Source organism: Enhydra lutris, unplaced genomic scaffold (assembly GCF_002288905.1).
Source record: "Enhydra lutris kenyoni isolate GAN:26980312 unplaced genomic scaffold, ASM228890v2 scaffoldscaffold13, whole genome shotgun sequence".
Lineage (NCBI taxonomy): Eukaryota > Metazoa > Chordata > Mammalia > Carnivora > Mustelidae > Enhydra > Enhydra lutris.
The window spans coordinates 39,832,434-39,859,145 of record NW_019154097.1 but is presented as its reverse complement, the minus strand read 5'-3'; the positions used below and the strand labels follow the sequence as shown (position 1 = coordinate 39,859,145).

General features: G+C 55.8%; 2 protein-coding genes across 2 annotated transcripts; both read left to right on the top strand.

Moving 5' to 3' along the window:
* Positions 1–446: 446 nt before the first annotated feature.
* On the top strand, positions 447–9,711 carry LOC111145964 (zinc finger MYND-type containing 19). Its single transcript, XM_022501300.1, has 6 exons — positions 447–545; positions 1,639–1,698; positions 2,740–2,846; positions 3,334–3,474; positions 7,878–8,058; positions 8,236–9,711. The coding sequence occupies exons 1-6, from the start codon at positions 495–497 to the stop codon at positions 8,377–8,379; spliced, it is 684 nt and encodes a 227-aa protein (XP_022357008.1). The 5' UTR covers positions 447–494; the 3' UTR covers positions 8,380–9,711.
* Positions 9,031–26,131, top strand: LOC111145484 (diphthamide biosynthesis 7). Its single transcript, XM_022500379.1, has 11 exons — positions 9,031–9,056; positions 12,402–12,536; positions 12,669–13,245; positions 14,952–15,085; positions 15,475–15,562; positions 16,808–16,899; positions 17,306–17,472; positions 20,542–20,611; positions 20,730–20,795; positions 21,042–21,214; positions 25,350–26,131. Exons 1-11 carry the CDS (start codon positions 9,031–9,033, stop codon positions 25,802–25,804), a joined length of 1,983 nt encoding a protein of 660 aa, XP_022356087.1. The 3' UTR covers positions 25,805–26,131.
* The last annotated feature ends 581 nt before the right edge of the window (positions 26,132–26,712 follow it).

Here is a 26,712-nt window from a genome sequence, read left to right as displayed (position 1 = left end):
GCCGGCGCACTCTCCCTCCTCCCATTGGCCACGGCGCGGCGGCGCGCGCCGGCCGGCGCAGGTGCGCGCCCCGCGATTGGCGGGTCGGCGGCGGGCGGGGGTGTGTCCGCGCCCCGCCCCGCCTCCGGCTCCGCTCGCGGTGGTGCGCGCGGCGGCGGCGGCGGCGGCGGCGGCGGCGGCGGCGGCGGCGGCGGCGGCGGCGGCGGCGGCGGCGGCGGCGGCGGCGGCGGCGGCGGCGGCGGCGGCGGCGGCGGCGGCGGCGGCGGCGGCGGCGGCGGCGGCGGCGGCGGCGGCGGCGGCGGCGGCGCGTGGCAGGTCCGGCGGGCGCGAGGCGGCGGCGGCCCGAGCCCGGCCCAGCCTCGTCCCGCCCGGCCCCGACCCCGGCCCGCCGGCCCGGCCCACCCGGCGCGCCGCGGCGCCGCCCCGGCCCGGCCCCGGTCCCGGCCCGGCGCCTCCCGAGGGAGCGGCGCCGCCGGCCGAGCGCAGGCCCGGCCATGACCGACTTCAAATTGGGCATCGTGCGGCTCGGCCGGGTGGCCGGGAAGGTGAGCGGCGCGGGAGCTGGGGCGCGGGGCCGGAGCCGCGGGGGGGGGTGCGGGGCCAGGCGGGCGGGCGGGCGGCGGCGGCGGCGGCGGCGGGTCTTCGCGGGCCAGGATGGGGCTGGCGGCCGCGGGCAGCCGGCACCCTTCCGAGGCCCGCTCGCTCGTTGGCGAGGCGGCCTGCGTGTGTCTCGGTGCTGGTCGTCCGCAGTGGAGCTTCGCGCAGGGTTCACGCCGCCCGCGGTGGCCGGGGCTGGACGGGCCTCGGTGGGCCTCCCAGAGCAGGGCCTCCCTCTGCTTCTCTCCCTTACCGGGCCCCGCCCTCCGCGTGGTCGAGGCCGGGGCTTCCTGGCACCTGTGGGCATTGAGGCTTGGCTGTTTCCAGGAGCCGGCCGGCCGTGCAGCTGCACCAGCCACGGACCTTACCCTGGATGGGAACCCTGTTCCCATCACCAGCGGCGGAAGCTTCTGGTGGGAGAGAGGAGCAGAGGCAGTCAGATGAAGGTAAAACCGGCTTAGATCTTAGAAAAAGGCTTTCCGAGCAAGAATGCGACTAGTCCGTTTGGGGGACGTTTCCTGCGTTTCCTGCAAGAGGAACGTGTCACTTTACCTAGGGAAGGGGGGCTCCCCGCAGCTCTGCGGTCCCTCTAACTCAGGGACCGGGCGAGCTAGCGTCCTGCCTTCCATTCACTCGGAATGTTTCCGTGAGCAAGCTAAGCGAGCAGCAGCTCGGGGGTACCGCCGCCCACTTAATAAACACGTTCACGGAAGCCTTCGGGACGTTCTGCCTCCATCCAGGGCCCCTTCTTCTGTTCTGAGCAAGCCTCCCTCTCGGGTTTGGCTTACCGGCGCGCTCAGACACACAGCCTAGAGGTCAGCCAGCTCAGTGGCCCTTCGGTTCTCGCACATGTGGATGGGAAGGGAGGCCTGATGTCTGCTCCTGTGCTACAGTCTCGAGTGGGAAACAACCACCTGCTGTAGGGGGTAGGCTGCTTCGTGCCCCTCACCTGCTCCACAGCGGGAAGGGCCAGTTTCTGTCTAAGGCTGATACTTGACTGTGACCCTGAACGTAACATGTTGAAACGTGATTAATTTCCAGACCAAGTACACACTGATAGATGAGCAAGATATCCCGCTGGTGGAGGGCTACTCCTTTGAGGTAAGGGTGGCTGTTTCTCAGCTGAGCTGTTTTCAGTCAGTGCCGGGGAGGGTCGCCAGGGGCGGGTTTTATCCCTTGCGAGGGCAGCCGGGCTTTCACTGCCACCATGATGGCGTCCTCTCCCACCTTCACCCTGGTGGCTGACTCTTCCTGAAAACAGATCAAACTGTGTCATGTGTGTGGTTGAATGTTCAGCTGGACAAGCCCTGGCTGCCTAGGAGACTGTCCAGGGCCACCTCGCCTTCCCTCTGGCCGGGCCCCGCCGTCGCTGCTGGGCCCTGGTGCTGTCCGTTCTCTCATCTTCCTGAGCTCCCCTGCTTCTGCTGTGCTCTTCTTGACGAGCTTCGGCTTACCCGCCAGTCCTCACCTACCGGCTCCTCCCCTCCGGAAGTCCTCCAGGGGTCTGCGGAGCCGCTACCCTGTTACCGCCGCACGCGTGCTTTCACGGTGCAGGTGACCCCAGCACAACACGAGTTTGAACTGCACGGGTTAACTTAGATGTGGGTGTGGTACTTTTGTTTTTTGGTTATTTGGGGGGATTTTTTTGATAAATACACCCCAGTACTGTAAGTATTTTTTCTCTTTATGACTTTCTTAAAAGCGTTGTCCTTTCTCTAACTTTACCTTATTGTAAGAATGTAGCATATGTTGTGTTTAAAGTATAAAATATGTGTTAGCTGTCTCAGGAACCACATGGGTCTTCAGCTGTGTGGGGTTCAGTGTGCCTGACCCCTACACGTTCAGGGGTCAACTGTTAGTTACTTGTCCAAGCGTTTTTCTCACCGAATTGTGGGGTTTTGCTAAAAATGAGAAAGTTTCTCTGTGTCTGCAGTATTTCTCAGAGTGGGTTGTAAGTGCATGCTTGTTGGGATACAGGGCCGGCTGCTCATGACAGGGAGCCTCTGTAGAGCCCTGGGTCCCAGAAACAGGCCTCATTTATGTGCCCTGGCTTGTCTGTTTCACTTCACTTTCCTTCAGAGGGATTCAAAGTGGAGCTGAGAATCAGGCTTTTTAACAGATCTTCTCCTCGTTCTCTCTCAGGCCCGGATGGAAGTAGACGCAGACGGAAACGGTGCTAAGATATTTGCATATGCCTTTGACAAAAACCGAGGAAGAGGGTCGGGAAGGCTCCTTCATGAGCTTTTGTGGTAGGTGTTTTCCAGCTGCTTGCTTCCCGTTTGGGTGCCGCGTGAGCCCTGTTGTGCACAGGGCACCCGGCGTCCGTGGAGCAACCTGCCTTGACACAGCCTCCTCTGGGGTAGGGTGGGCTTGGCTCCCTCTACTGTGTTCTTGCCGAGCCTGTGAGTGGGCTGTGAGGGACGACCTGCCTCTCCTTGGCGCGCGTGGTGGAGTTCCGAAATGCTTGCCGCTGCTCGGGTGGGGTAAGCTCCAGGCTCTGCGTGTGATGCTCGGGGTTCCAGCCCGGCTTCTTGCCGCCTAGCTCTTCAGTCAAGGGGCTGAACTGCCAGCATGGTCCATCGTGTTTGGCCACAGACTCACATAGTTGGATTCCTCGCAGCAGCCTTGCTCCTGACTGTCCCCGCAGTGTGGCAGGGGCCCAATTCGGGCCCCGGGGCTGCAGTTGGGGGGTGGGGGTGTGGAGGCGGCAGATGGTGAGAGTCGTCTGTTTCCTAGGGAGCGTCACAGGGGAGGCATCGCTCCCGGGTTTCAGGTGGTGCACCTCAACGCTGTGACCGTGGACAACCGTCTGGACAACCTGCAGCTGGTGCCGTGGGGCTGGCGGCCCAAAGCCGAAGAGACGTCCAGTAAGCAGAGGTGGGTCTCCTCAGGGCCTGCTGGCGTCGGCAGGGGGCCTCCGGGGGAGAGCCCTCCTCCAAGCTTTCATGTTGCCATGTGTTTCTGTTTTTTAAAGATTTTATTTATTATTTGAGAGAGAGAGCATGTGTGGGCAAGAGAGCGGGCAAGGGAGCACAGGGAGAAGAAGAGCCCACGCTGAGCAGGGAGCCTGACGCAGGGCCCCATCCCAGGACCCTGGGGTCATGACCTGAGCTGAAGGCAGCTGCTGAACTGACTGAGCCGCCCAGGCGCCCTATCCTCTAGGCGCTTGTTACCAAGAGGGCCCATGTCTCTGTTCTGTGCTCTGATCTGTGGGAGGGGAGACCTTGGTTATTTTCCTCCAAGTATGGGATCCTTGTTTACTTCATGGGGGTGGGATGCTGTTTTGATGGTGATCTTTTGGATTGGTTCTCTAGATCAGCTATAGTGGGGAGAAGAGCTGTCTGGGCTGGGTGCTTGTACACGGGCAGGACTTCTGCTCTGCGCCCCTGTACACACTCGTGTGTCTTTTTGTCTAAACGTTTCATCTAAGTAAAAAAAAGCAAGACATGGGGGCACCTGGGGGGCTCAGTTGGTTAAATGTCTGCCCTCGGCTCAGGTCATGTTCCTCGGGGTCCTGGGATCAGGCCCTGTGGTGGGCTCTCTGCTTAGCGGGGAGTCTGCTTCTCCCTCTCCTTCTGCACCCCTCCTTGTGCTCTCCTGCTTGTGCTCTCAAATAAATAAATACACACATAAAATCTTTAAAAGAAGTAAGGTAGTGTGGTTTGGGGGCTCTGCTGTTTAGCCTCCACCACTATGTGGTCCTACAGACACTGCTTCTGCTCAGGATAGCACAGGTAACCCTCTTGGGCCAGTCGGATGCTGAGAGCTGGCCCCAAGCGCAGCCCTGGTATGAGCTTTATGGAGCCCTTGAGAAGAGCTGAGGAACCAGCAGGATGGGAATTGGGAACCAAAATGAGCCAGGATGTTCTCGGCCATTGTGTACCATCTGTGGGCTCACAGGGGCTCTCTGGGGTTCGCGTATGCCCTCAGGCCTCTGGGAAGCCTTTCATCAAACAAAATGAAGGTGGTGTTATCAACAGAAGAGTAAGGGCAACTCAGGAGGCCAGTCAGTGTCCACAGCTCCCCTGGGTTGTCCAACATGGATGCTTGTTCAGTGGGAGCACTGGGATCTGCCCCCACAACACTGGACAGGTCTTTCCACTGTGGGCCAACAGGGCACTGTCTACCCCTTTACCGAGCAGTGGATCTGCTCCTTTCAGGAGCTCTGGGTTATGAAGTCTGTCGCTTTAGGCCTTTGTGTGACTCATGGTTTGGCCAACCTATGGCTGAATGTTACATTTACTCATCTGAACATTATTTATGGTTATGAGATAAGATAACCACAATTGAAAACACCTTTTTGCAAAAGGGTCCTTTGCACCCCAGGCTGCCCTGTGGAGTGGTCTCTGCTGGGTTGTGGCCGGGCTGTCCCCATGCTCCTCTAGGCTGCTCCTGGGAGGCCCAGGACTGAGGCTCTGCTCTTGAGGCTCCTTTGTGACCTCTCAGGAGACAATCAAGTGGTGCCATCCTTAGTTTGTTGGCTAGGGATGGGGACTCCCAGCAGCGGTCACACCGTGGGTCAGAGCTAGCCTGAGTGCTTGTTGTGGGTCAGAGCGAGGCTGAGTGCAGCGTGAACTCCCAGCTGGCCTGGGCAGTACGTCTCCTTCTCTTTCTCAGCTGGTGGCCTTCACATGGCTGGTTCTTGTGGTGGGAATCAACCTGTCTGTGAGGCTGGGAATATGGCCCATGGATTCTCCCAGGCCTGCACATCCCACCTGGCTTCCCTTCAGTGCAGTGGCCACAAGGGTGGCTCATCTGGGGGCAGGGGTGGAGGGTCTCTTTGTCAAAGTGTGTTTTCTTGGCTTTCTGCTTTTAGAAGCCGTCTGGGGCCCAAGTGTACCTCTGTCTTGTAGGATTTCATTGAAAGCTCTGAAGGCGCCAGGAGCCTCCTACATCCCGGCTCTTCCCCTTTTCTTTACTTTAAAAAACTTTTCTCGTTGTGGTAAAACGCATGTAACATTTACCATTTTAACCTTTTTTTTTTTTTTTTTTTTTTTTTGAGATTTAAATATTTTAGAGAGAGAGCATGCATGTGTGAGAGTGTGCCCAAGGGGCGGGGAGGGCAGGAACCCAGAGAGGGAGAGAGAATCTCAGGCTCGGCTGAGCACGAGCCCCACCCGAGCCGCACCCCACAGTCCTACGGTCGCAGCCTGAGCCACAACTGAGAGTCAGACGAGCGACTACGCCACCCTGGTGCCCCCATCGTAACCATGTTTGAATGGCCAGTTTAGTGGCATCGAATAGACCCACCATCCCCGCCATCCATCCACCTTCAGAACTTTCCCATTGTCCCAAACTCATACTCTGTCCCCGTTAGACACGGACCTGTCCCCGCCCCAAGCCCCCACCTTTCCATTCTCTGTTTCTGGATCTGACTCCTCTAGGGTCTCCTGGGAGTACTACCCTACGGGATTTGTCTTTTTGGTACAGGCTTATCTCAGCACAATGTCCTCAAGGTCTGTCGTTGACGGAGCCTTTGTCAGGATTTCCACCCTTCTTAAGGTTGAATGATGATCCATTCTATTTCTCTACCACGTCTCACCTGTTGGCGTGTTGACGACGACCAGCACTTGGGTTGTTTGCACAGCTCCGCTGTTGCGAATGCTGCTGCGGTGAGCCCGAGAGTCCAGGTGTCTCTGTAAGACTCTGCTTCCAGCTGGTCGGAGTCTGTGCCCAGCAGTGCAGGTGCTGGGCTGTAGGGTGGTTCTCCTTTTAACTTTCTGAGGTGCCGCCATCCTCATTCCCATAGCGGCTGCGCTGCTTTAGATCTCCGCCCGCAGCGCACGACGGTTCCCGTTTCTCCACGTCCTCGCCAGCACTCAGTACACTCTGGTTTTTGTTTTGTTTCACTCATCCTAATGAGTGTGGGGTGAAAATCTCGTTTTAGTTTTCATTTATATTTTCCCGATGATGAGGAATGATAGTCATCTTTTTATGTGTGTACTGGTCATTTGTACATCTGCTTTTAGAGGAGTGTATTCAGGTCTTTTGGGTATTTTTAGAGATTTATTTATTTATTGGTGGGGGAGGGAGAGGGAGAATCTCAACTGACCTCCCGCCAAGTATGGAGCCCAGTGTGGGGCCCAGTGTGACAACCCTAAGCTCATGACCCAAGCTGAAATCCAGAGTCTGGTGCGTAACCTACTGAGCCACCCAGGCACCCCTTACCTTTTTTTTTTTTTTTTTTTTAAGATTTTATTTATTTACTTGACAGTGAGGGAGGGAACACAAGCAGGGGGAGAGGCAGAGGGAGAAGCAGGCTGCCTGCTGAGCAGGGAGCCCAATTCGGGGCTGAATCCCAGGACCCTGGGTTCGTGACCTGAGCCAAAGGCAGACGCCTAATGAATGAGCCACCCAGGCGCCCCTCCTCTTGCCTGTTTTTATATCTGGTTGTTTGGTGTTTTTCTTGTTGAGTTATGGGAGATGTTTATATATTCTGGATATTAATTTCTTATCAAACACATGATTTTCATATATTTCCCTCATTTTGTGGGTTGCCTTTGTAGCTCTGTGGATAGTGTGCTTTTTTTGTTGTTCTTCTAAGTAAGCTCTAGGCCCAGCGTGAACTCTTGACCCAAACATCAAGAGTTAGAGCTCTGCCGCACTGACTGAGCCGGCCAGGTGCCGGAGGGCTTGCACTAAGGTCCTTGATCCATTTCGAATTAATTTTTGTATGTAACCAAGTCTCTCCAGGCCTGGCCCCCATGGGGTTGGTGGGGTGAAAGGGGTGTTAGCCTGCTCCTATGCAGCCCGGCACCAGGGCGGGCTGTGGACTGCCTGCACTTTCCCCACTCACCCTGTGCTCCAGTGGGGCCCATCGGGGAGCCTCAGGCCTCACGTCAGGTAGGATTCCTTAGTTGTAAGCTTCTGGTCCACTAAGGACATAGAGCAGCTCACTGCATCAAAGGGGAGATAGCTGGGGCAGAGGCAGGTGCCTCTGGGGCCATGAGCAGGGAAAAAGGCTGCCAGGCTTGGCCGGGTCCCAGTCCTGAGACTACGTGTCCTCTCTGCCTGCCGTGTGCCTGTCAGTCCCAGATCTGGGGGGCTGAGGAGTGAGGTAGACATAGCCCTGCTGTGTACCTTTTAGTGGGTCAGTCCCTGATGCCACACACAGATCAGCCCCACTGCGAGTGCTGTGTGGGGGCAAAGAGAAGCCAAGTTCAAGATGTCGTGAAAACAGAGCAGGGCAAACAGTTTGTCCTGAGGTCGTGTCCCCGTTGCATCCCTACCTTGGCGGTGTCTGGCTGGAGCGTGCTGAGGTGTCTGCTTGTCTTTTCCAGGGAGCAAAGCTTATACTGGCTGGCGATTCAGCAGCTCCCCACGGACCCCATCGAGGAGCAGTTCCCCGTCCTGAACGTGACCCGCTACTATAACGCCAACGGGGATGTGGTGGAAGAGGAGGAAAGCTCCTGTACCTACTACGAGTGCCATTACCCGCCCTGCACGATGATCGAGAAGCAGGTACCAGTGCGGCCGCGCCCCCCGCCCGGCGCCTCCAGTGGCTCCCCGGCTGCAGCGGCTTTTCCGCGGCAGCTTTGGCGCATGGGCTCGCCCGGCCCTTTCCGATGGGGATGTAGTGTCGGCCCCGCAGCCGGGCCCCTGGCGCGACGGTGAAGCCGTGGTTCTGTGTTCTTTCAGCTGCGCGAATTCAACATCTGCGGGCGTTGCCAGGCGGCCCGGTACTGCGGCTCCCAGTGCCAGCAGAAGGACTGGCCGGCCCACAAGAAGCACTGTCGGGAGAAGAAGCGCCCCTTCCAGCACGAGCTGGAGCCCGAGCGGTGACCGCGCCGCCGGACCTTCCTTGGGCGCGGCAGATACAGTACGGCGGTCGGCCTGGAGGTGCTGGAGGAGCCGGTGGCTCGCAGCCTGGCAGCCGCCGTCATGGGGACTTGGTGGGCTCAGCGGTCCCTGTGGTGTTCAGCTCCGAGCACAGACAGCTGGGGAGGCTCCCACTGGGATGCTTCTCGTTATTTATATGTTAATATGTTTGTAAACTCATGTACAGTTTTTTTGGGGGGAGGCAGTGGGAGGGTTAGAAATTACAAATAGAATCATTTGCTGTAATTCTCAAATGGCAAACGGTCGGGCCACATGTTTAAAAAGCCTAGAAAGTGTCACGTGACAGAAGCTTCTCTGGGCAGCTGCAGCCCCGGGGAGCGTGGCCTGTCTGGGGTCGCGTCTACAAGGCACAGTAAAGGGGTGGAATCATCGAGTGCCTCAGCCGTTCTTCCTTCTCCTTTTTGCCCTCGATGCTGTTGAGCTTTATTTCTGAGTGAATCAAGGTGGTCTAGGGCTGCGGGTGCGGCGTTGCCTTTATTCCTGGGTTGAGAGAGAGAGGAGGCAGGTGGGCACGGAGTGGGAGACCCAGACCCACGCTTGTCCTGTGGCAGGGGTAGCCGGGGGCGTTGGAGCAGGCGGCCCTGTTTGGCGGGCATGGAATGTTCTCAGCCCTGGCGCAGGTAAACTCTCACCTGGATTCGCGCACTGTGTGGCGGGGCTTCTGCCTGGCCGAGCTCCAGAGGTCCTGCCTGTGTGCTGGAGTAACCAGGGTGAGAGAGTGTTGCTTCCCCATCTGCTCTGCTGGGTTTCCTCCCCCTTCAGGAGCCCAGGGTCTGAAGGCTGGGCAGGGCCTCTTACACCTTGCCGAACCACTTTAGGGCAATAAGCCAGGCTCCGTGCCTAGGAACTTACTGGTTTCCAGATCCAGCCAGCCCACCAGAGGCTTTACTTCCTGGGAGAAGGAAGGCTGGCCATTCCACCTCCGAGCATGTATCCGGGGCTGTCCCTTTCCCCGTGTTGGTCCCAAGGGTTGCTGCCACACTTTCCCTCATGCAGGTCTTCTGCCATCTTCCAGTGTGTCCCATTTGCCTTGTGTGTGCTCATTTCCTTGTCTGGGGACAGACTCTTGGTGTCCTTGGTGAGTTGAGCTTCTGGTAGGTTCTTTTGCAGTCCTTGGGCAGTACGTCTTGGAGAGCCAGACTGGGGCAGTCAGGTGAAGGCAACCTACAGGGCGCAGGAGGGACCCTTCCGAACCCCGAGGGGCCGCTGTGAAGGTGAGAACCCCGCCTGGTGCCGCTGGCAGCGTGAGTGCTGCTTTCTGGGTCAGGGATGTCCTTGCTCCATAGGCAAGGTCTGCTCTAGGTCTCGCCAGACCCTAGGTTGAGTGGTAATGGGGGATCAGAAATCTTCTGGGGAGGGCAATATGTGTGATCCTGAGAGTCCTACAGACAGCAGTTGGTTTGAGCTCTTGGGGCGTTCCCGGGGTTGGCGTGACTCCTGCTTCCAGAGGTCAGCTCTGGTCAGGACTGTTGGGTGGGGCACCTGTGTAGGCCGGCATGTTGGGGTTTGGGTGGTCTTCCCGGCACAGGACCTTGAGTGTGCTCACACAAGTTGCTTTCCAACAGAGGCTCCTGGGATGAGACACCAGACCACAGGTTGTGGTCTTTGGCCGTAACCTTTGTGTCTGGGCACTTGGAGCCTGTCTGCATTCCCTAACCCGCACACATTGTCCTGTGGGCAGCTACTCGTCAGAAAATTACATCAAAAGGTCCCAGCTGACCTGTTGGACACCACACCAGGTCCTGACACACCGCTGGTCTCTTCCATGTGGTGCAGTTAGTCTAAAATAGCACTGGCCCAGGGATTGCCATCCAGTGTGGCTGCTTAAAGCAGGTGCCGCCCACTGGTGGCTGTTCCCTGTCCAGTGGGCTGTGCCCCGTACTGTGTGTTAGACACCTCAGCCCCAGGTCTGTGCTGGTGACGGGCTCTGGGCTGGAGCTGTAAGGTTCTGAAGGTGCCTGTGGAGTGACTTGTTCCCTATGCTTCCATCATCGCTGTGGCCCCTGCTGTGGACGCTGTCAGGAAGGTGCTGTAGGATCCGTAGACAGCTCTTACCCCATGTGTGTCCCTTGTCCCTTCTCTGATACCAGCCCCTCATTTCTTTCCTCCTCTGATGGCCCCCAATCTCTTGATCTTTATAGCCATACACCTGAGAGGAAGGTTAACATTCAGATGGTTAAAATAAGGGGCTTGTGTAGTATGTGGAGCTGCTTGACTTGGCCTTTTTTTTTTTTTTTTTAAAGATTTTTATTTATTTGAGAGAAAGAACGTGAGCGGGGAGGAGGGGCGATAAGAGAAGCAGACTCCCTGCTGAGCAAGGAGCCCAAGGTGGGACTTGATCCCAGGACCCTGGGATTATGACCTGAGCTGAAGGCAGATGCTTAACTGACTGAGACACTCAGGTGCCCCTTGACTTTGACTTTTTAAAATTTAATTGATTTATTTGAGAGAGGGGAAGAGGGAGCACAAGCAGGGGGAGGGGCAGAGGGAGAAGCAGACTCCCTGCTGAGCGGGGAGCCCCATGTGGGACTTGATCCCAGGACCCTGGGAGCATAAACTTGGCTGAAGCCAGGCAGACGATTCACCAAACGAGCCACCTAGGTGGTTTTTGGTTTGGTTTTGTTTTTTAAAGATTTTTTAGTCTGAACCCAATGTGAGGCTCAAACTCCTGACCCAAAGATCAAGCTTCAATATGCTACAGACTGTGCCAGCCAGGTTCCCCTTGACCATTTCTTGTACCAGGTGCGTGTGTGGTTCAGCCGTTTTGGACAGTCCTGTTTCTTTTTGACCAGCCTCTTCTGTGGTTCTGCTCAGCCACCCTCTGACCTGCTGGCTCACAGCTGTATTTCCAGCCAAAGCCCTGCTTCTGAACTGCAGGCTGGGTCCCCAGGTATCCGTGGGGAGTGGGGATTTCAGTCAGCTTTATCCAGTTCCCTGGGGTCATCCCAACAAAGTATCACAGCTACATGGCTCAGAACAACAATGTATCACCCCATTTGTGGAGGTCACAAGTCCCAAATAAAGGTGTTGGCAGGACCATGCCCCCTCTGAGGACAAGGTGTGTGCGTTCCAGACCTCTCCCAGCTTCTGGCAGTTTCAGGTGACCCTTCCTTCGTACCAACCCTCCGTCTTTATGTCATCTTCCCTGTGTGGGTCTGTTCTTGAGAGACCAAATCACCGCTTCAGAAGGATACCAGTCAGGGGCATCTGGGCGGCTCAGTAGGTTAAGTGTCTGCCTTTGGCTTAGGTCATGGGGTCATGATCCCAAGGTCCTGGGATGGAGCCCCACATCAGCTCCTTGCTCAGCAGGAAGACTGCTTCTCCCTCTCCCTCTGTCTGACGCTTCCCTGCTTGTGTGCGCGCACTCTCCCTCTCTCTCGCTGACAAATAAAAACATCTTAAAAAATAAATAAATAAAGGGGCGCCTGGGTGGCTCAGTGGATTAAAGCCTCTGCCTTCAGCTCGGGTCATGATCCCAGGGTCCTGGGATCGAGCCCCACATCAGGCTCCCTGCTCAGTGGGGAGCCTGCTTCTCCCTCTGTCTGCCTCTCTGCCTACTTGTGATCTCTGCCAAATAAATAAATAAAATCTTAAAAAATAAAGATACCAGTCCTGTAGGACTAGGGCCCACCTTAATGACCTCATTTCAACTGGGTGACCTCAGTAAAGACCCTGTTTCCAAATGTCACGTTCTCTGGTGCTGCGGGATAGGACTTCCCAGCTTTCTGGAGAGACAGTTCAGTCCATCCTTAACAACGTCCAAAGCTCGCGGTCCCCAAACCTGTGCTGTAGTATATACTGGTTTTCTTGACCGGCAGCAGCATCTCCTCAGCCTCCCAGATCAGATCGGGGCTGTGCACGATATCCTCCCTTACATTCTAAGAGGCCGACAGAGCCCTGCCCCTTGGGCCCAGACGCGGGCTCTTCCCCAGGCCCCCTGTCCACCTTCGTGTCCACCACCCCAGCCCGCCGCGCATCAGGCACCCCCAGCTGGCCCTGGCTCCTTTCTCCTACGTCCTGGCAGGCGGGCCTGCGTCCGCGGGTGCCCCGCGCTTCTCGCAGGCCCGGCAGCCCCCTCGGATGGCCGTGAGGGTCAGAGGGCGGGCATGGCCCAGCCCCTTTGGGGCCGACCCCGGACCCCGGACTCGGCTCCCTAAAGGTCTAGGTCCTCTGCTCACCCCTACTTCCGTGCCCTGTTTCCCTTCTCCTTCCCCCTGTCCCCCTCCCTCCAGCCGTTATAGGAGCCCCCTCGAATGCCATTCCGACTGGATACTGGGCTGCCGCCTCCAGACCCGCGTGCAGCCCGCGGAGGTCCGCCCGCAGGGGGCGCAAGAGCCCGGCCTCTCGCGAGGCTACAACGGCGGCCGGAAGTCCCGCCCCGGTGCCCCGGAGGTGGGGGCGATTGCGGAAGTAAAAACGACGGGTCCGGAACGTAGTTCTCTCCTCCTCGCGGACCTCAGCCCCGACTCCGATCCCGGTCCCGGCGCTCCCCGCCGACCTCAGCCCCCACCCCCGCTCTCCCCGCCGACCTCAGCCCCGACCCCGCTCTCCCCGCGGACCCCAGCCCCGACTCCGACCCCCGCTCTCAACCTGGCCTCGCCACCCCCCCTTCGCCGCCCGGTCTCCGCTGTGTCCGGGTCTGACTCCTGCGGCCCGGGAAGTCGCGTCCGGCTGCTGCAGGCGGTGGACACGGAGTACACCGCGGACTCGGTGGAGTGGTGCCCTCTGGAAGGCAGCAGGCACTTGCTGGTCTGCGGCACCTACCAGCTGCAGAAGCCGGAGGACCCGCGCGCCGACCTTGAGAACAAGGTGTGCGGTGCCCTCCTGCCTTCGGCGGCCCTGACCGCGGCTCTCTAGGTCTGCGCTCCCCAGGTGGCATCTCCAGTCGCTAAAACTCCGCTCCTCTTCCAGGAGACGTCTCAGGAAGGGCGGGGAAAGAGTTCAGACATGCAGAGCCTTCCACACTTGCTGGGGCCTTCGGTCCTGCAGTGGGGAAGGTTGGAAGAGAAAAGTCTGTGGAGTCACACAGGAGATGAAGATGTGACAGTGGCCTTGTGGTCGGAAGGTAGAAGGGCCTTTTTTTTTTTTTTTTTAAGATTTTATGTATTTATTTAACAGATCACAAGTAGGCAGAGCAGCAGGCAGGGGATAGGGAAGCAGGCACTCCGTGAGCAGAGAGCGCAACGTGCGGCTGGATCCCAGGGTCCTGGGATCATGACCTGAGCCGAAGGCAGAGGCTTTAACCCACTGAGCCACCCAGGAGCCCCAGGGACTTTTTTTTTTTTTTTTTTTTTAAGTTTATTTATGTAAGTAATCTCTCCACCAGCCCTGAGAGCAAGAGCTGCATTCTGCACGGACTGCGCCAGCCTGGCACTGGGAATGGGTGTCTTGAAAGTCCCTTATACGCAGGTGTGGCTCAAGTTTGTGGGTGAAGTCTAGAATAAAGAGAAAATGGGAATTTGAAGGAGCTATATCTTATCTCTTGAAGGCATCTATTCAGATGCAAACCAGGACGCTTTTAACAATGAGAACTGGTGCCCCAGCAACATGCTGAAGCCAGGACCTTTCAGGGCTGACTGGGTCCTACAGCGACCCTACCATAGCCAGTTCTTAGAAGTCCACTTAGAAGGAGCATTCTAGGGGCACCTGGCTGGCTCAGTCAGTAGACCATGCAACTCTTGATCTCAGGATCGTGAGTTTGAAACCCACATTGGGTGTAGAGATTATTTAAATAAAACTTTAAAAAAGTGGGGGGGCACCTGTGTGGCTCAGTGGGTTGGGCCTCTGCCTTCGGCTGGGCTGGTGATCTCGGGGTCCTGGGATCATGACCTGAGCCAAAGGCAGACACTTAACCCACTGAGCCACCAAGATGCCCCAATAAATAAAATCTTTAAAAACAAAAAAATTCTAGGGGCACCTGGGTGGCTCAGTGGGTTAAGCCTCTACTTTCAGCTCAGGTCATGATCCCGGGGTCCTGGGATTGAGTCCCGCATCGGGCTCTCTGCTCAGCGGGAAGCCTGCTTCTCCGTCTCTCTCTGCCTGCCTCTCTGCCTACTTGTGATCGCTGTCAAATGAATAAATAAAAAAAACTTAAAAAAAAAAAAATTCTGTGGTGAGCCCAGCAGAGTTTATGTGCCTACCCACTAATTGTATAACACGAGAAGAGACATTTCTGCAAAAAATCAGGGGTGTTGCTTCCAGGTAGAGTTCCAGAGTCTGTTTTGTTTTGTTTTGTTTTGTTTTAAGATTTTATTTATTTGAGAGAGAGAAAGAACGAGCAGCAGGGGGAGGACAAAGGGAGGAGCAGACTCCTTCTTGAGCAGGGAGCCAGACAGGGGACTTAATCCCAGGGCCCTGAGATCATGACCCGAGCCAAAGGCAGAGGCTTAACTTACTGAGCCACAAGAGTCCCAGAGTCTTGGCCAACCTTTTCTTTCCTTTGATTCCTTTTACCATGCCTTGGGTTCTTCGGTATCTATCAGGGTAATCAGAGAATACATCTGTCTTTTCCGTAGAGTGGACTGGATGCTGATGAGCCTCAAACCCGTTTGGGTCGTCTCTACTTGTATAGTTTCAATGAGGACAACTCTGCTCACCCCCTGCTCGAGGTCCAAAGAAGAGATACTTCTGCAATCCTGGACATGAAATGGTATGATGCTGGTAAAAATCCCTCTTGTCTGGAATTCGTCATGAGTATCTGTTCATTTAATCAGGGAGCCTGATGCCTGTCAGCATTCAATAAGATGAGGAAATGTCTGAACTTTTTCATTTCTTTATTGTTTTGCCCACCTGTTGGCCCTGGGAGGGTACTGTAGACGGGGGTTCCTTTCAGTTGTCATGTTCCAAGTCCTAGGGTTGGTGGGAGTCTGGAAAGTGATGCTCATTTTCTGCTTCATAAGCAGGGGAATCTTGGAACAGAACTGTAGGCTATAGCCTGGTTTTGGAGCCGAAATTTAAGTAAGTTCTTGAGGTCCATAATGCTGTTCCGTGCCCTGGGTGCGTCCTGTGCTCTGACTGGCATATGAATTCTCCCCACAGGTGCCACATCCTGGTGGCTGGCCATGCCCTCTTGGGCGTGGCAGATGCTGGTGGGTCCATAGAACTCCTCCGCTTGGTGGGGTCTGAGGTCAGTGACTAGGACCAGGAGTTGGGGGTGGGGGTGGGGTTGGAAAGAATCTGAACGGAGAGGGTTTGGGCGTGCGGCTGTGCTGCTGCAAACCTTTCTGTGGCATGATTTCTGTTCAGTGGCAAACTTTATCATAAAGCATTCTAATCTAGCATGCGGTCTGTTTTAAATTACGGGGTCCTGCATCTGACTCTGAGAAGAGGTCACCCATGTGTCCCCAGTGGAAGGGCTGAGGTGACAGGGCATTCATTCATTCACCTGTCAGTGGATCTGAAAGTTCTTCTGTGTGGAAAGCCTGGACCAGCGTTCTTAGGCTGATGCTGCTGGGGCCAAGAATAGCAACGAACTTCCTGTGGGAAAGTGGCACTTGTCACCCATAATCAGGAAGGGATGTGTCTCCCCTGTGGCTTTCTCAGACTGTTATTGGTCAGTGCCACGTGTTTGCAAAATGACTGCATCCGACGGTCAGAGGCTCGGGAGGACAGGGGAGTCCTGTCGTCGAGGGAAGGCAGAGCCCACAAGACCGGCCCTGACTCGGTGGGAGGGACACACACCAACACAGCTGTGCAGGCGGGACCGGAGCAGGTCCACTTGCTGTTGGAGTTATGGCGGCTGAGGGCTTGTGTGCAAAGAGCCGTGCTGCAGCCCTGTCTGAGGAAGGAGGGAGGAAATAATCTGGGGAAGACTGTGGGCCCATGAACCAGGTTCTGGCAAGAGCAGATCACCCTCAGAGAGGACTCTGAGGAAGCTGCCTGCTAGGAGCCTTTTAAGGGAGGTAAGCATCGTCCAGCTTGTCTAGGTCATAAGATACGTACGTAAGTCTTAGAAAAGAGAAATTGTGTTTAATGGCTAGTTGCAGCTTCTGAAATGGAAACTAGCAGAAAGATCCCGATGTCACTGTCCCTGAAGACAGAGTGTCCCAGCATCCCTGGAGGCGGGGAGAGGCAGGTGGTGTCGTCAGTGGTGCTTCCTGGGGCCCGTGTCTAGGAGTGCATGGACAGCGAAGGGCAGAGAGACCTGCTTCCGCTCAGGTCGCGTGTAGGAGTCCTCCTCCCACAGGTGTAGGGGCGTCTAGAGAGCAGGGGCCAGGTCCAAAGTGTTCTCTCATTCTGTGATGAATCAAGGACTAACACGCTTTGTTCGTCTAGTAGTAGAGGAGGGAGTGATGGCCACCTGAGCTAGAGTACTCGTCTTTCTGGGGTTCCGGGCTGTTTCCCTTAGATAGCGCTCCTTTCTCTCCTGTAGAATGCTTACACACTGCAGCCAGTTTCCAGCTTTGCCCTGGGGAAGCAGTGTCTGGCCCTGTCTCTGGATTGGTCCACTGGGAGAACTGAAAGGTAAGACGGGCACTGGTGAGGGACCCCAGGTTTTCCTCTGGGGAGTCGTTGCTCTTCTCACACAAGAGAGGTTTGAAACCTTGAGGCAGCCTTGATGGCAGCTTCCCAGACCAGGGAATGTCACTACCAGTCCTAATCCAGAGAGAGCACATTCCAGCTTTTCAGAAAAAAGGAACAGTGTTTTCATCAAGAAAAGCTGACACGGGTTTATTTTAACAAGCTCAGTGGTAGTTTCTGCCAGATGCTCAAATGTCTTAACGGGCAGGTCCGCAGACCAGGTCCATGGGGAACCTAACCTCTCCCATGAATATCGCAAGGTGTCACCCACTGGGAACCAGAAGAGGGTGGTGAGTTTGGGTCAGTGCATAAATTCAGCTGGGTTTCTCCCTTGGTTCCCTGCGTCTAGGGCCAGTGACCAGCCCTTGAAAATCATTGGCAGCGACTCCAAGGGGCAGCTCCACCTGCTAGAGGTGACTGAGGCAAGGCTGCAGGAGGTGGCCACGTGGCCTGCCCATCACTTTGAGGCCTGGATCGCTGCTTTTGATTACTGGCGGACGGAAATCGTGTATTCAGGTTGGTACTTCTCCGCTGGGTGTTGGCCCCATGAGGGAGGGAGTGAGCAAGTGTGGCTCGTGTTTAGGGCCGTGACTCTGGACGTGTTGGGACCTTGAAGACCCTCTGTGGAGACAAAAGCTGTAGCTGGTACTCTCGACTTAGCCATTCAGGCTTCGCGGGGTCTTGGGTAGCGCTGACCACGTGCTGGAGCAGCAGAGCCCGGCCTCCTGCCACTGCTGGTATCTGATCCCATGCTCCTGCTGTGAGAAATCCAGAGTTCCCACATTTCCCACTGCTATTTCTGTGTCCAGTATTGACTTTGTGACGCTGGGTTTCAGGCTTGTCTACTCCCTTGGATACAGTTTACCTTCCAAAGAAAAGGCTGAGAGAGAGGGGCTTGGTTCCCTGGTATTGTGGGTGGTGTGCGTGCAGGTCCTGATGCGAGGATGAGAAATTCCTCGAGCTAGAGTTTGCAGGAGCTGGGCATCTGTGATCAGCCCCTTTCAGCCGAGTGGAGAGGGCTCATGGGAGATGGGAGGCAGGGGACACCGGCCGCTGAGAGAAGGCAGAAGGGGCGCTCCTGGATGTGCAGAGAGGGAAAGAAAAGATCTGACCCTCGCTTCCCTCTGCGGCCAGTTGCCAGTAGCGCTCTAGGCTTCACAGCACGCTGAGGGCAGGGACGTTCTCTTGGACTGTCAGGAAGCCGCGTGGCCCCCGCTCTCTGCCAGAACCACTCTCACTTGGCTCCTCGGTGCCTGGTCCAGCAGCCTCTCAGCTACATTCCCGTGCTGACTGGCACAGTCTTCCTTGAGTTATCTTGGACTTCTCCTCTGCTGATTGCTCCTTGTTCTACTTGGTGGCTCGTCCCCTCTGCTTAAAAGTGTCCCTGTCCTCTGGCCTTTGTCTGGTGCTCTTCTCTCTCTGCATTGTCACTCCCCTGACTTCAGCTACGGGCCCTGTCTTCCAGAAACAACTGCATTTTGGTTGCTTAAGCAGACCTTTTTCTTTCCCTCCTTTCCTTCGCTTCCCCTTCCTTCCTGTCACTCTCTCTTTCTTCCTTTTAAGGAAATTTTTCTTAGTTATTTTAAGGAATCTCTGCACCGAGGGTGGGGCTCAAACGCACAACCCTGAGATCAGAGTCACATGCTTTTTTGCCTGAGCCAGCCAGGCACCCCAGGATTTAATTTTTTTAGGTCTTCTCATTCTTGGATTAGTACTACCTTGAGGCTTAGCTAATTCAGAGCAAGGGTATCGTGGTGGCTACGATTTCATAATTCAGCACCAACTCATTTTTTCACCGAATGTTTATGGAGCATGTGCTGTGTCCGTGCAGAGTTCTAGGTGCTGGAGATCATGAGTGAACAGGGCGGACAGCAGTCCCTGCTTTCAATGAGCGTACGTTGAGACGGGACAGGCAGTGGGCGTGGCACAGTGCAGAGCAGCTCAGAGGTGATCAGTGCTTTGGGAAGGAGAAAGGTAGAGCAGGGTGGAGGTAGTGGGGTGTGGGCAGGTGCCGGCTGTCCTGTCACAGAGCACGGTCACTGGGGGCAGAGGCCTCGAGCAGGAGTGAGCCTGCTGCATGGGGAGAGCTGTAGGACCAGAAAGGTGGGAGGAGTGGCAGACAGAAGGTGGGGAGATCAAAGTCCCAGGGCCCTGCAGGCTACGGGGAGGACTTTGGCTTTTGCTCAGAATGAACTGGGAGCCACAGCAGGATGTTGGGCAGAGGGATGACATCCCCTGACTTACATCTTCGAATCCAAGGGGGTCTTTTCACTAAGGTGTTGAGTGCAGCTGCAAGGACTTGGGGGCAGAGCCCGGAGACCCGCCACGCAGGTGGTGGCAAGAAGGCCTCAGACCAAGTCGGGGGTGGCGCGCGCAGGGGAAGAGCCGTAGGGGTGTGGGTGTCTGTGTGCCGCGGGTCACCAGGGTGTCCTGGTGGATGAACATGCTGGAAGACAGGAGAGACCAGCGTGCGAAGAAGCCACTACCGGCTCTCTCTGCGAGTCTGCCACCGGCCGGCAGCCACCTGTCGGAGGCTCTCCCGCAGGCATCACGCCTGGCGCACCGGTTCCGTCGGTCTCCTTAGTTGAGGCCATGTTCATCCGTCTCCCTTCCATCTGTTGTGGGAGTCCGTAGTGTGCTCAGAGGGTGTTGATGGGCAGGTTGAGTGGACGGGGGCCAGGTGGCGGGCAGGTGGGTATGTGGGGGGGTAGACAGCCGAGTGGATGGCCGCGGTGGTCAGACCCAGGTGTTTTCGTTTGCTCCCCTTCACTCTCCCTGTGGGCCTGTGTCCCAGCCTTGCTCCCCTTCTTCCAAGATAGCCACCAGTCCCCTTTATCTGTTCTTCTTCTTTTTTTTTTTTAAGATTTTGTCTATTTATTTGACAGAGACAGTGAGAGAGGGAACACAAGCAGGGGGAGTGGGAGAGGGAGAAGCAGGCTTCCCGCCGAGCAGGGAGCTCGATGTGGGGCTCGATCCCAGGACCCCAGGATCCTGACCCGAGCCGAAGGCAGAGGCTCAACGATTGAGCCCCAGGCGCCCCAGTACCCTCTGTCTTGTTGCTGCTTTTCCTTAAAGACTGTGGACGATGGCACCAGCTTCCCCTTTCTTGCTGGTTTTTCAGTCCCCCAAGACCAGCAGGGGTGCTTTCTGCCGTAAGGGTACAAAGGGCGCTTCCCTTTAGCGCGCTGGGGCGGGCTGAAGGTTCCGGAAACGCAGGAAGGCTCCCGCTTGCCGGCTCCGGCCCGCTTCCCGCCCAGAGCCCTTCGCTGCGGCGGCTTCGGCGTGTGGCGCCGGGACCACTGGGTGCTGGAGCCTGCGCCGCGGCCGCTTCAGCCGGGCCGTGGCCTGGAGACTCTTCCCTGACTTCGTGGCCTTCCCTGATATCCTCTAGGCCCGGCCCCTCCGCCTCTCCTGTCTCCCCGCGGGGCCTCTACAAGTCTGAAGACACAGGCCCAGCACCGGGCTCTTCTGCCTGCGGCCCCGAAACCACGGGATCGCCCACGGCATCAGTGTCCTCCTGGGGGGGGGGGTGGCTGCCTCCTGTCGTCAGGGCCATTGTCAGTGCGCCTTTCTGCTTCCACACAGGTGGGGACGACGGCCTTCTGAAAGGCTGGGACACCAGGACGCCTGGCACGTGTGTGTTCACTAGCAACAGGCGAGTTACCAAGGGGCCCGCCCTCGGCGTGTAACACCAGCGCCCCATCCCTCCTCTGTGGACGTTCCCCCGGGGTTGGGACCCTGCGCAGGCTCAGACCTCGCACTTTTGCCCACAGACACTCCATGGGCGTGTGCAGCGTGCGAAGTAGCCCCCACCAGGAGGACATCTTGGCCACGGGAAGGTGAGTCCCTTCAGGTTGTCCCGGGGCTCCGTCTTCCTTCTTTCACTTCCTTTTCTCATGTTGACCATTGCAGTGCTGTTGGATGGGCCCAGCTGTTCCACCAGAGTGTAGAGAGCTGGGCTTGGGAAGGGACTCTGTCCCAGAGGAAGGAGTGGCATGGGTGTCCCTGGGAGGTGGCCCTTGCACCTAGGGGGTTTGGGGGAAAAGCAGCTGTTGTTTTTCCTGCACGCTCCCTGTGGGTTTCAGCTACGACGAGCACGTTCTGCTGTGGGACACTCGGAACATGAAGGAGCCATTCGCAGACATGGCCGCGCAGGGCGGAGTATGGAGGCTCAGGTGGCACCCTTTCCGCCACCACCTGCTCCTGGCGGCGTGTATGCACGGCGGCTTTCAGATCTTCAACTGCCAGAAGGCGATAGGCAAGTGGGGGCCCCGTGGCAGGCAGGCCTGGGGTGGGGGTTCCCAGTGTCCCTGCTCCCTGGCTCTGCCCAGCTCCTCCTGCATGCTCTACACATTCCCAGGCTCACACCCCAGTCCCACTGAGGCCCGTACCTGGGCCAGGCCCGAACTCAGTCTGTGGCGCTCCACTTCTTAGCCACAGTCCTCATCTGACCAGCTTGGTCACCTGGGTACCTCCCACTGGTTAGCTGTCCTCTGCCCTGTTAGGACTCTGCTCTGAAAGCGTCACCACCTGTCTCTCCCGTAGCCGTCCTTGGCCCACTTTCTGCCACGTCCTTCCTGCCTGTGCACAGTTTGGTCTGGGTGGCCACATGCTTCCCACACGCTTCAGCTCTCTCCGCCTTGCTCCCACTCTCTGGGCAGCACCCGGTTCCGCGTGGGCCTGACCCGTTTGGGGGCTCTCACTCTAGGTTGGTGTTAACGGTGGGTTCTCGGAGTTGCCAGGCAAACCGTGTCCTTCCTCTAGCCAATCGTCCTTTACCCGGCAGAACTTTTGCACATTTTGTTCTCTCAAGCCCCCAGCGCCCCCTTTCCCTCCTCATAATCTCAGTCTGTGACTCCTCCTCCCTCCTTGTCCACGCGAAGAAGCGACTGAGAGACACCACCTCTACCTCCTCCGTGTGGCTCTGCGGCCCACCCACTCTCCCCCCGAGGGCGGCTGCGCTCCCGGCTTCCTGTTCTGTGTCTTCGGTTCCGCTGTCTGTCGCGCGTCCGCTCTGGTAGTTCCACACATGTGCAGTTTCTCAGCCGAAAGCCATGTGAGGTCTTGTGTTTAATGAGACATTGCCCTCTGAGCCCTGCTCTCGATGCGTGCCATCAGTTTTGGGGTGTGGTATGTTTTCATTCATCTCAAAGTACTTTCTAGGGGCGCCCGGGTGGCTCAGTGGGTTAAGCCTCTGCCTTCGGCTCAGATCATGATCTCAGGGTCCTGGGATCGAGCCCCGCATCGGGCTCTCTGCTCAGCGGGGAGCCTGCTTCCCCCTCTCTCTGCCTCTCTGCCTACTTGTGATCTCTGTCTGTCAAATAAATAACCTTGTGATTTCTTCTTTGACTCATTAGTTATTGACAACTGTGTTGTTTAATCCCAAACTTTTGTGACTGTCCTAAATTTTTTTTTTTAAGATAGATTTATTTGTTTGACAGACAGAGATCATAGTAGGCAGAGAGGCAGGCAGAGAGAGAGGAGGAAGCAGGCTCCCCGCTGAGCAGAGAGCCCGATGCGGGGCTCGATCCCAGGACTCTGGGATCATGACCTGAGCCGAAAGCAGAGACTTAACCCACTGAGCCACCCAGGCGCCCTGTCCTAAATTTCTGACACAGTTTTCTAATTTCATTCCTTTGTGGGTTCCTTTTAAGTTTATTGAGACTTGCTGCGTGCGTTTGTGTGTGGTTGGTCCCAGAGTGCGTCCTGCGTGCCCTTCAGAAGAGCGGGTTCGGTGGCTGTGGGCGGAATGCTCTGCAGATTCTCTTCAAGGGGTCTGTTGATTTTCTGTCTGGTTGTACGTTAGTTTTTTATTTAAAAATACCTTTTTCTAAGTAATCCCTATGCCCAACGTGGGGCTTGAACCCACAACCCATAATCAGGAGTCGCAGACTCCACTGATGGCTCATTATTTTTTTTTATGTGTCCTTCATATTTTCTCATTATTTTTATTATTTACTTAAAGATTTTTTTTACTTATTTGAGAGAGAGTGCACAGTGTGTATGCACATTGTGCGGGGAGTAGCACAGGGAGGGAGACTCTCAAGCAGGACCCTCCCCCCCGCATGGAGTCCCCCAAGATCATGACCTGAGCTGAAACCCAGAGCCGGACTCTCAAGTGACTGAGCCACCAGGTGCCCCTGTTGTTGGTCATGGAAAGTGGGCAGTGAAGTCTCCGGCTGCTGTGCTTGTGTTGTGAATTTCTTCCCTCGTTTCTGTCTGTGTCCTCGTGTATTTTGGGGCTCTGTTGTTCGGCATCTGTATGTTTATGCTGTTTGCGTTTTCCTAACGAACTGACCCACATGGTTGTGAGGGTCCCTCCTGCCGCCTAGGGACTCTGTGGGCTTCAGGTCAGCCCGTCTGTAGCAGCCGAGCCATGTGCGCCCTCTCACGGCTGCGGTTGGCACAGCATGTCTGCCCTGTCTTCGTGCTTTCAGTCCGCTCCTCACTCGGAGTCTGAAGTGTCTCCCATGCGGTTTGTGGTTTTTTTCAGGAACGTTACAAAAATGACGTTCTGCCTTCCTTAGTGGGCTTCGTCAGAGGCCACGTGATGTCACTTTGTCTTTTTCCTGCGGATGAGGCTGATTTGGTCACTTGGTTGAGGACTCCCCTGGACTGCTTCACTGTAAAAATGTTTTTCCTTGTGTAATTAGTACTAATTAGTCTGTGGTTAGAGTGTTTGAACCTTTGTGTTCTTCATCAGACTGTCACTCAACACATGAAGATTCTTGCCTGAACAAAATTATTACTATAATTGCAAAGATTTTCTATTTTCTTTTTCTTTTTTTTTTTGATTTATTTACTTAGAGAGAGAGCATGAGCGAGCATGCATGCATGTTCAGGGCGGAGGGGCGGAGGGGGAGGGAGAGCGAGTCTTCAGCAGACTTTGTGCTGAGCACAGAGCCTGACATGGGCCCTCACAGCCTGGTGATCCTGACCCGAGCCAGAACCAAGAGTCGGTCGCTTAACCAACTGCACCACCCTGGTGCTCTGGTATCAGTTTTTTTTTTTTTTTTTTTTAAGATTTATTTATTTATTTGACAGACAGAGATCACAAGTAGGCAGAGAGGAAGGCAGAGAGAGAGGAGGAAGCAGGCTCCTCGCTGAGCAGAGAGCCCAATGCGGGGCTTGATCCCAGGACCCTGGGACTATGACCCGAGCCAAAGGCAGAGGCTTTAATCCACCGAGCCACCCAGGTGCCCCAGTTTTTCTTCATTTTAAACTTAGCTTTTTATAAGGAAGAACCATCTTCTCTCCCATATATCTGTATTTATTAGCTGTCCGTATAGATTCGTGGACTTTTATGTTACTCAGTGGGCCATAAAGTGCTGTCGCTATTCACTATACTGTTCACATCATCGTAAAGCTTTCCCATGAAGACCTCCGGAAGCGGTCTCCTGTGTGTGTCATGTCCCCACTTATTTTTGAGTACTTCCCTCGATTTTTTGGCCACCAGGCCTTCCAGCTGGGGACGGCTAAGTCCACACCCCTAGCTCACTGGCCACTAGTTTTCTGGGACTGCTCTTGCCATCCTTGGCCTCATCCTGGACCCTAGACTACTGCGGGTTTGGCAACACCTTGTCATTTCTTTTGTTGGTCACATGTTGCTTATATACCTTTTTTTTAAGATTTTATTTATTTATTTGACAGAGAGATAGAGATTACAAGTAGGCAGACAGAGGGAGAGGGAGAAGCAGGCTCCCTGCTGAGCAAGGAGCCCGATGTGGGACTCGATCCCAAGACCCCGAGACCATGACCTGAGCCGAAGGCAGAGGCTTAACCCACTGAGCCACCCAGGCGCCTTGCTTGTATACCTTCTGCAGCGAGACTTCTTTCCAGTCCTGCCCTCCAGCCTCAAAGGTGCCATAGTGACTCACCATCAGGAAAACTGCTGAAACTCTTTAGTGACTTTTTTCCAAGCTCAAACCCAGACTTTATGGAGCAGGCACTCCAGACATGTGTCGCCGCTCCCTGGTGGCATTGCCTGGTCACTTGTTTGTGGTCACCCAGATGTGTCCTGTTCTCCATTTCCCACGTGCTTGTTCTTGTTTCTTGTGCGTCCCTGTCGCTCTCCTCTAGCTAACCCTTTGTCCTTTGCTTTGAAGTCTTCACTGAGAGACTTCGGCCAAGTCTGCCCGCTTGGAAAGGCACCCTTGCCCGTGTGCTTCTGGGGCCATGCTGATTGCTCTCTGCACACACGGTGCACTCACTGCAGGTGAAGGTCTGTTTTCTTCTCATCTGTCACATCTCAAGGGTTCCTTTGCGTGATACACAGTGGTTGCTGACAAATGAATGGCTGCTTTTAGCAGAGTCTCCCTCTGAGACTGGGCAGGGGCCATCGGTTGGAAGTGATGAGGTCAACCTGGGTAACATCACGTTTGGTCTTATTCCAGAGGAGAAGCAGGAAGCCTACACAGTCTCTGTGTCTCACATGTTGTCCAACTCATTGGTGTATGGAGCTGACTGGTCCTGGCTCTACTCCGGCAGCCTGTCACAGATTGACCAGCCGTGCTGCTTGGAGACTTTTCCCTGCGGCAACTCAGGAGCCAGAGCAGCACCTCTCTGTAGCCTGAAGTCTGTACACCAGTCACCAGCAGCCTCTTGTCATCATTTAGCAGAGGACAAGGAAGAGGGTCCTTCCAGACTTCAGAGTGGCAGCAAACGGAGGACTCCTCTCCAGCCACTCGCAGAGGACACGACGAAGAGTGGGAGCTGGCCGCACACTGCAGGGACCAAGGTCTGTGACTGTGACCTCTGTCTGGAAGCAGCGACCTTGAACACTGACCTCCTAGCTACTTGCTCCTTTTATGATCATGTTCTTCACCTCTGGAAGTGGGAGAGCAGCTGAGCTAGGTTAGAGTTTGGTTGATTTGAAGTCATAAAGGCCATTTCCACAAATAAAACCCAGAGTGTGACTTTGTGAGTGCACTGCACTCAGACCCTCTCACTGGGTGTTCTCCGCAGGGGACTGCACAGGGCCCAGTGACTTCATGGGCTCTACAGCGTGAACAGTCAGAGAAGCTGTTGGCTTCTCCTAATCTGCTGGGGCATTTGAAGGCGGGGACTCTGCCTGACAGAAAGGGTTCCCAGCTCTCAGACCTGTCAATTTCTTGTGTGAATTGGGACATTCAGTTCTTCATACTTATTTAACTAAAGGAAAGTGTGCTTTTCTTTTCCTTGATTTTATTGTTTTTTTCACTGTTTCAAGATTGTTTATGCACCCTCCTTAATACCCACCACCAGGCTCCCCCAACGTCCCACACTTTCTTTAAAGATTTTGAGAGAAAAGAGAACGAGCACAAACGGGGAGGGTTAAAGGGAGAAGCAGACCCCTCTGAGCAGAGAGCCCGATCCAGGGCCCCATCCCAGGACCCTGGGTTCAGGACCTGAGCTGAAGGCAGACGCTTCACCGAGCGAGCCCCCCCCCGCCCCGGCGCCCTGAAAGTGTGCCTTTCCTTAAAGCGACGTAACAGCAGTTTTCCGCGAACATTTACAAAGGCCGCTTCACCCTGGCACCGGAAGTGCTTGTTAGCCTCCGGGGCTGATGAGCAAAGGCAAGTGTATACACACTGCGCTGCCGCAGCGAGTCCTCGGCCAGAAACAGGTTAGTGTGGCGGATTAACCCCCTTCCCCTTGCAGCTTTAGTGCCCCAGTGGCAGGAACCTAACGACACTGGGACTCTGACTCCCGGAGGTCGTTCCCGCTCTGGAAGAAACGGAGCGCAGTGCGGCCGGGGTGGGGCTGCGTGTGCAGAGC

Bases quoted from the DNA above. Each gene is read 5' to 3' on its own strand.
- LOC111145964 (XM_022501300.1), top strand. From the start codon at position 495: ATGACCGACTTCAAATTGGGCATCGTGCGGCTCGGCCGGGTGGCCGGG. The intron at 1,699-2,739 runs GTAAGGGTGGCT...GTTCTCTCTCAG, and splicing joins TGGAGGGCTACTCCTTTGAG to GCCCGGATGGAAGTAGACGC. The intron at 3,475-7,877 runs GTGGGTCTCCTC...TGTCTTTTCCAG, and splicing joins GAGACGTCCAGTAAGCAGAG to GGAGCAAAGCTTATACTGGC.
- LOC111145484 (XM_022500379.1), top strand. From the start codon at position 9,031: ATGGAATGTTCTCAGCCCTGGCGCAG. The intron at 9,057-12,401 runs GTAAACTCTCAC...CCACCACCCCAG, and splicing joins TGTTCTCAGCCCTGGCGCAG to CCCGCCGCGCATCAGGCACC. The intron at 12,537-12,668 runs GCGGGCATGGCC...CCCTCCCTCCAG, and splicing joins ATGGCCGTGAGGGTCAGAGG to CCGTTATAGGAGCCCCCTCG.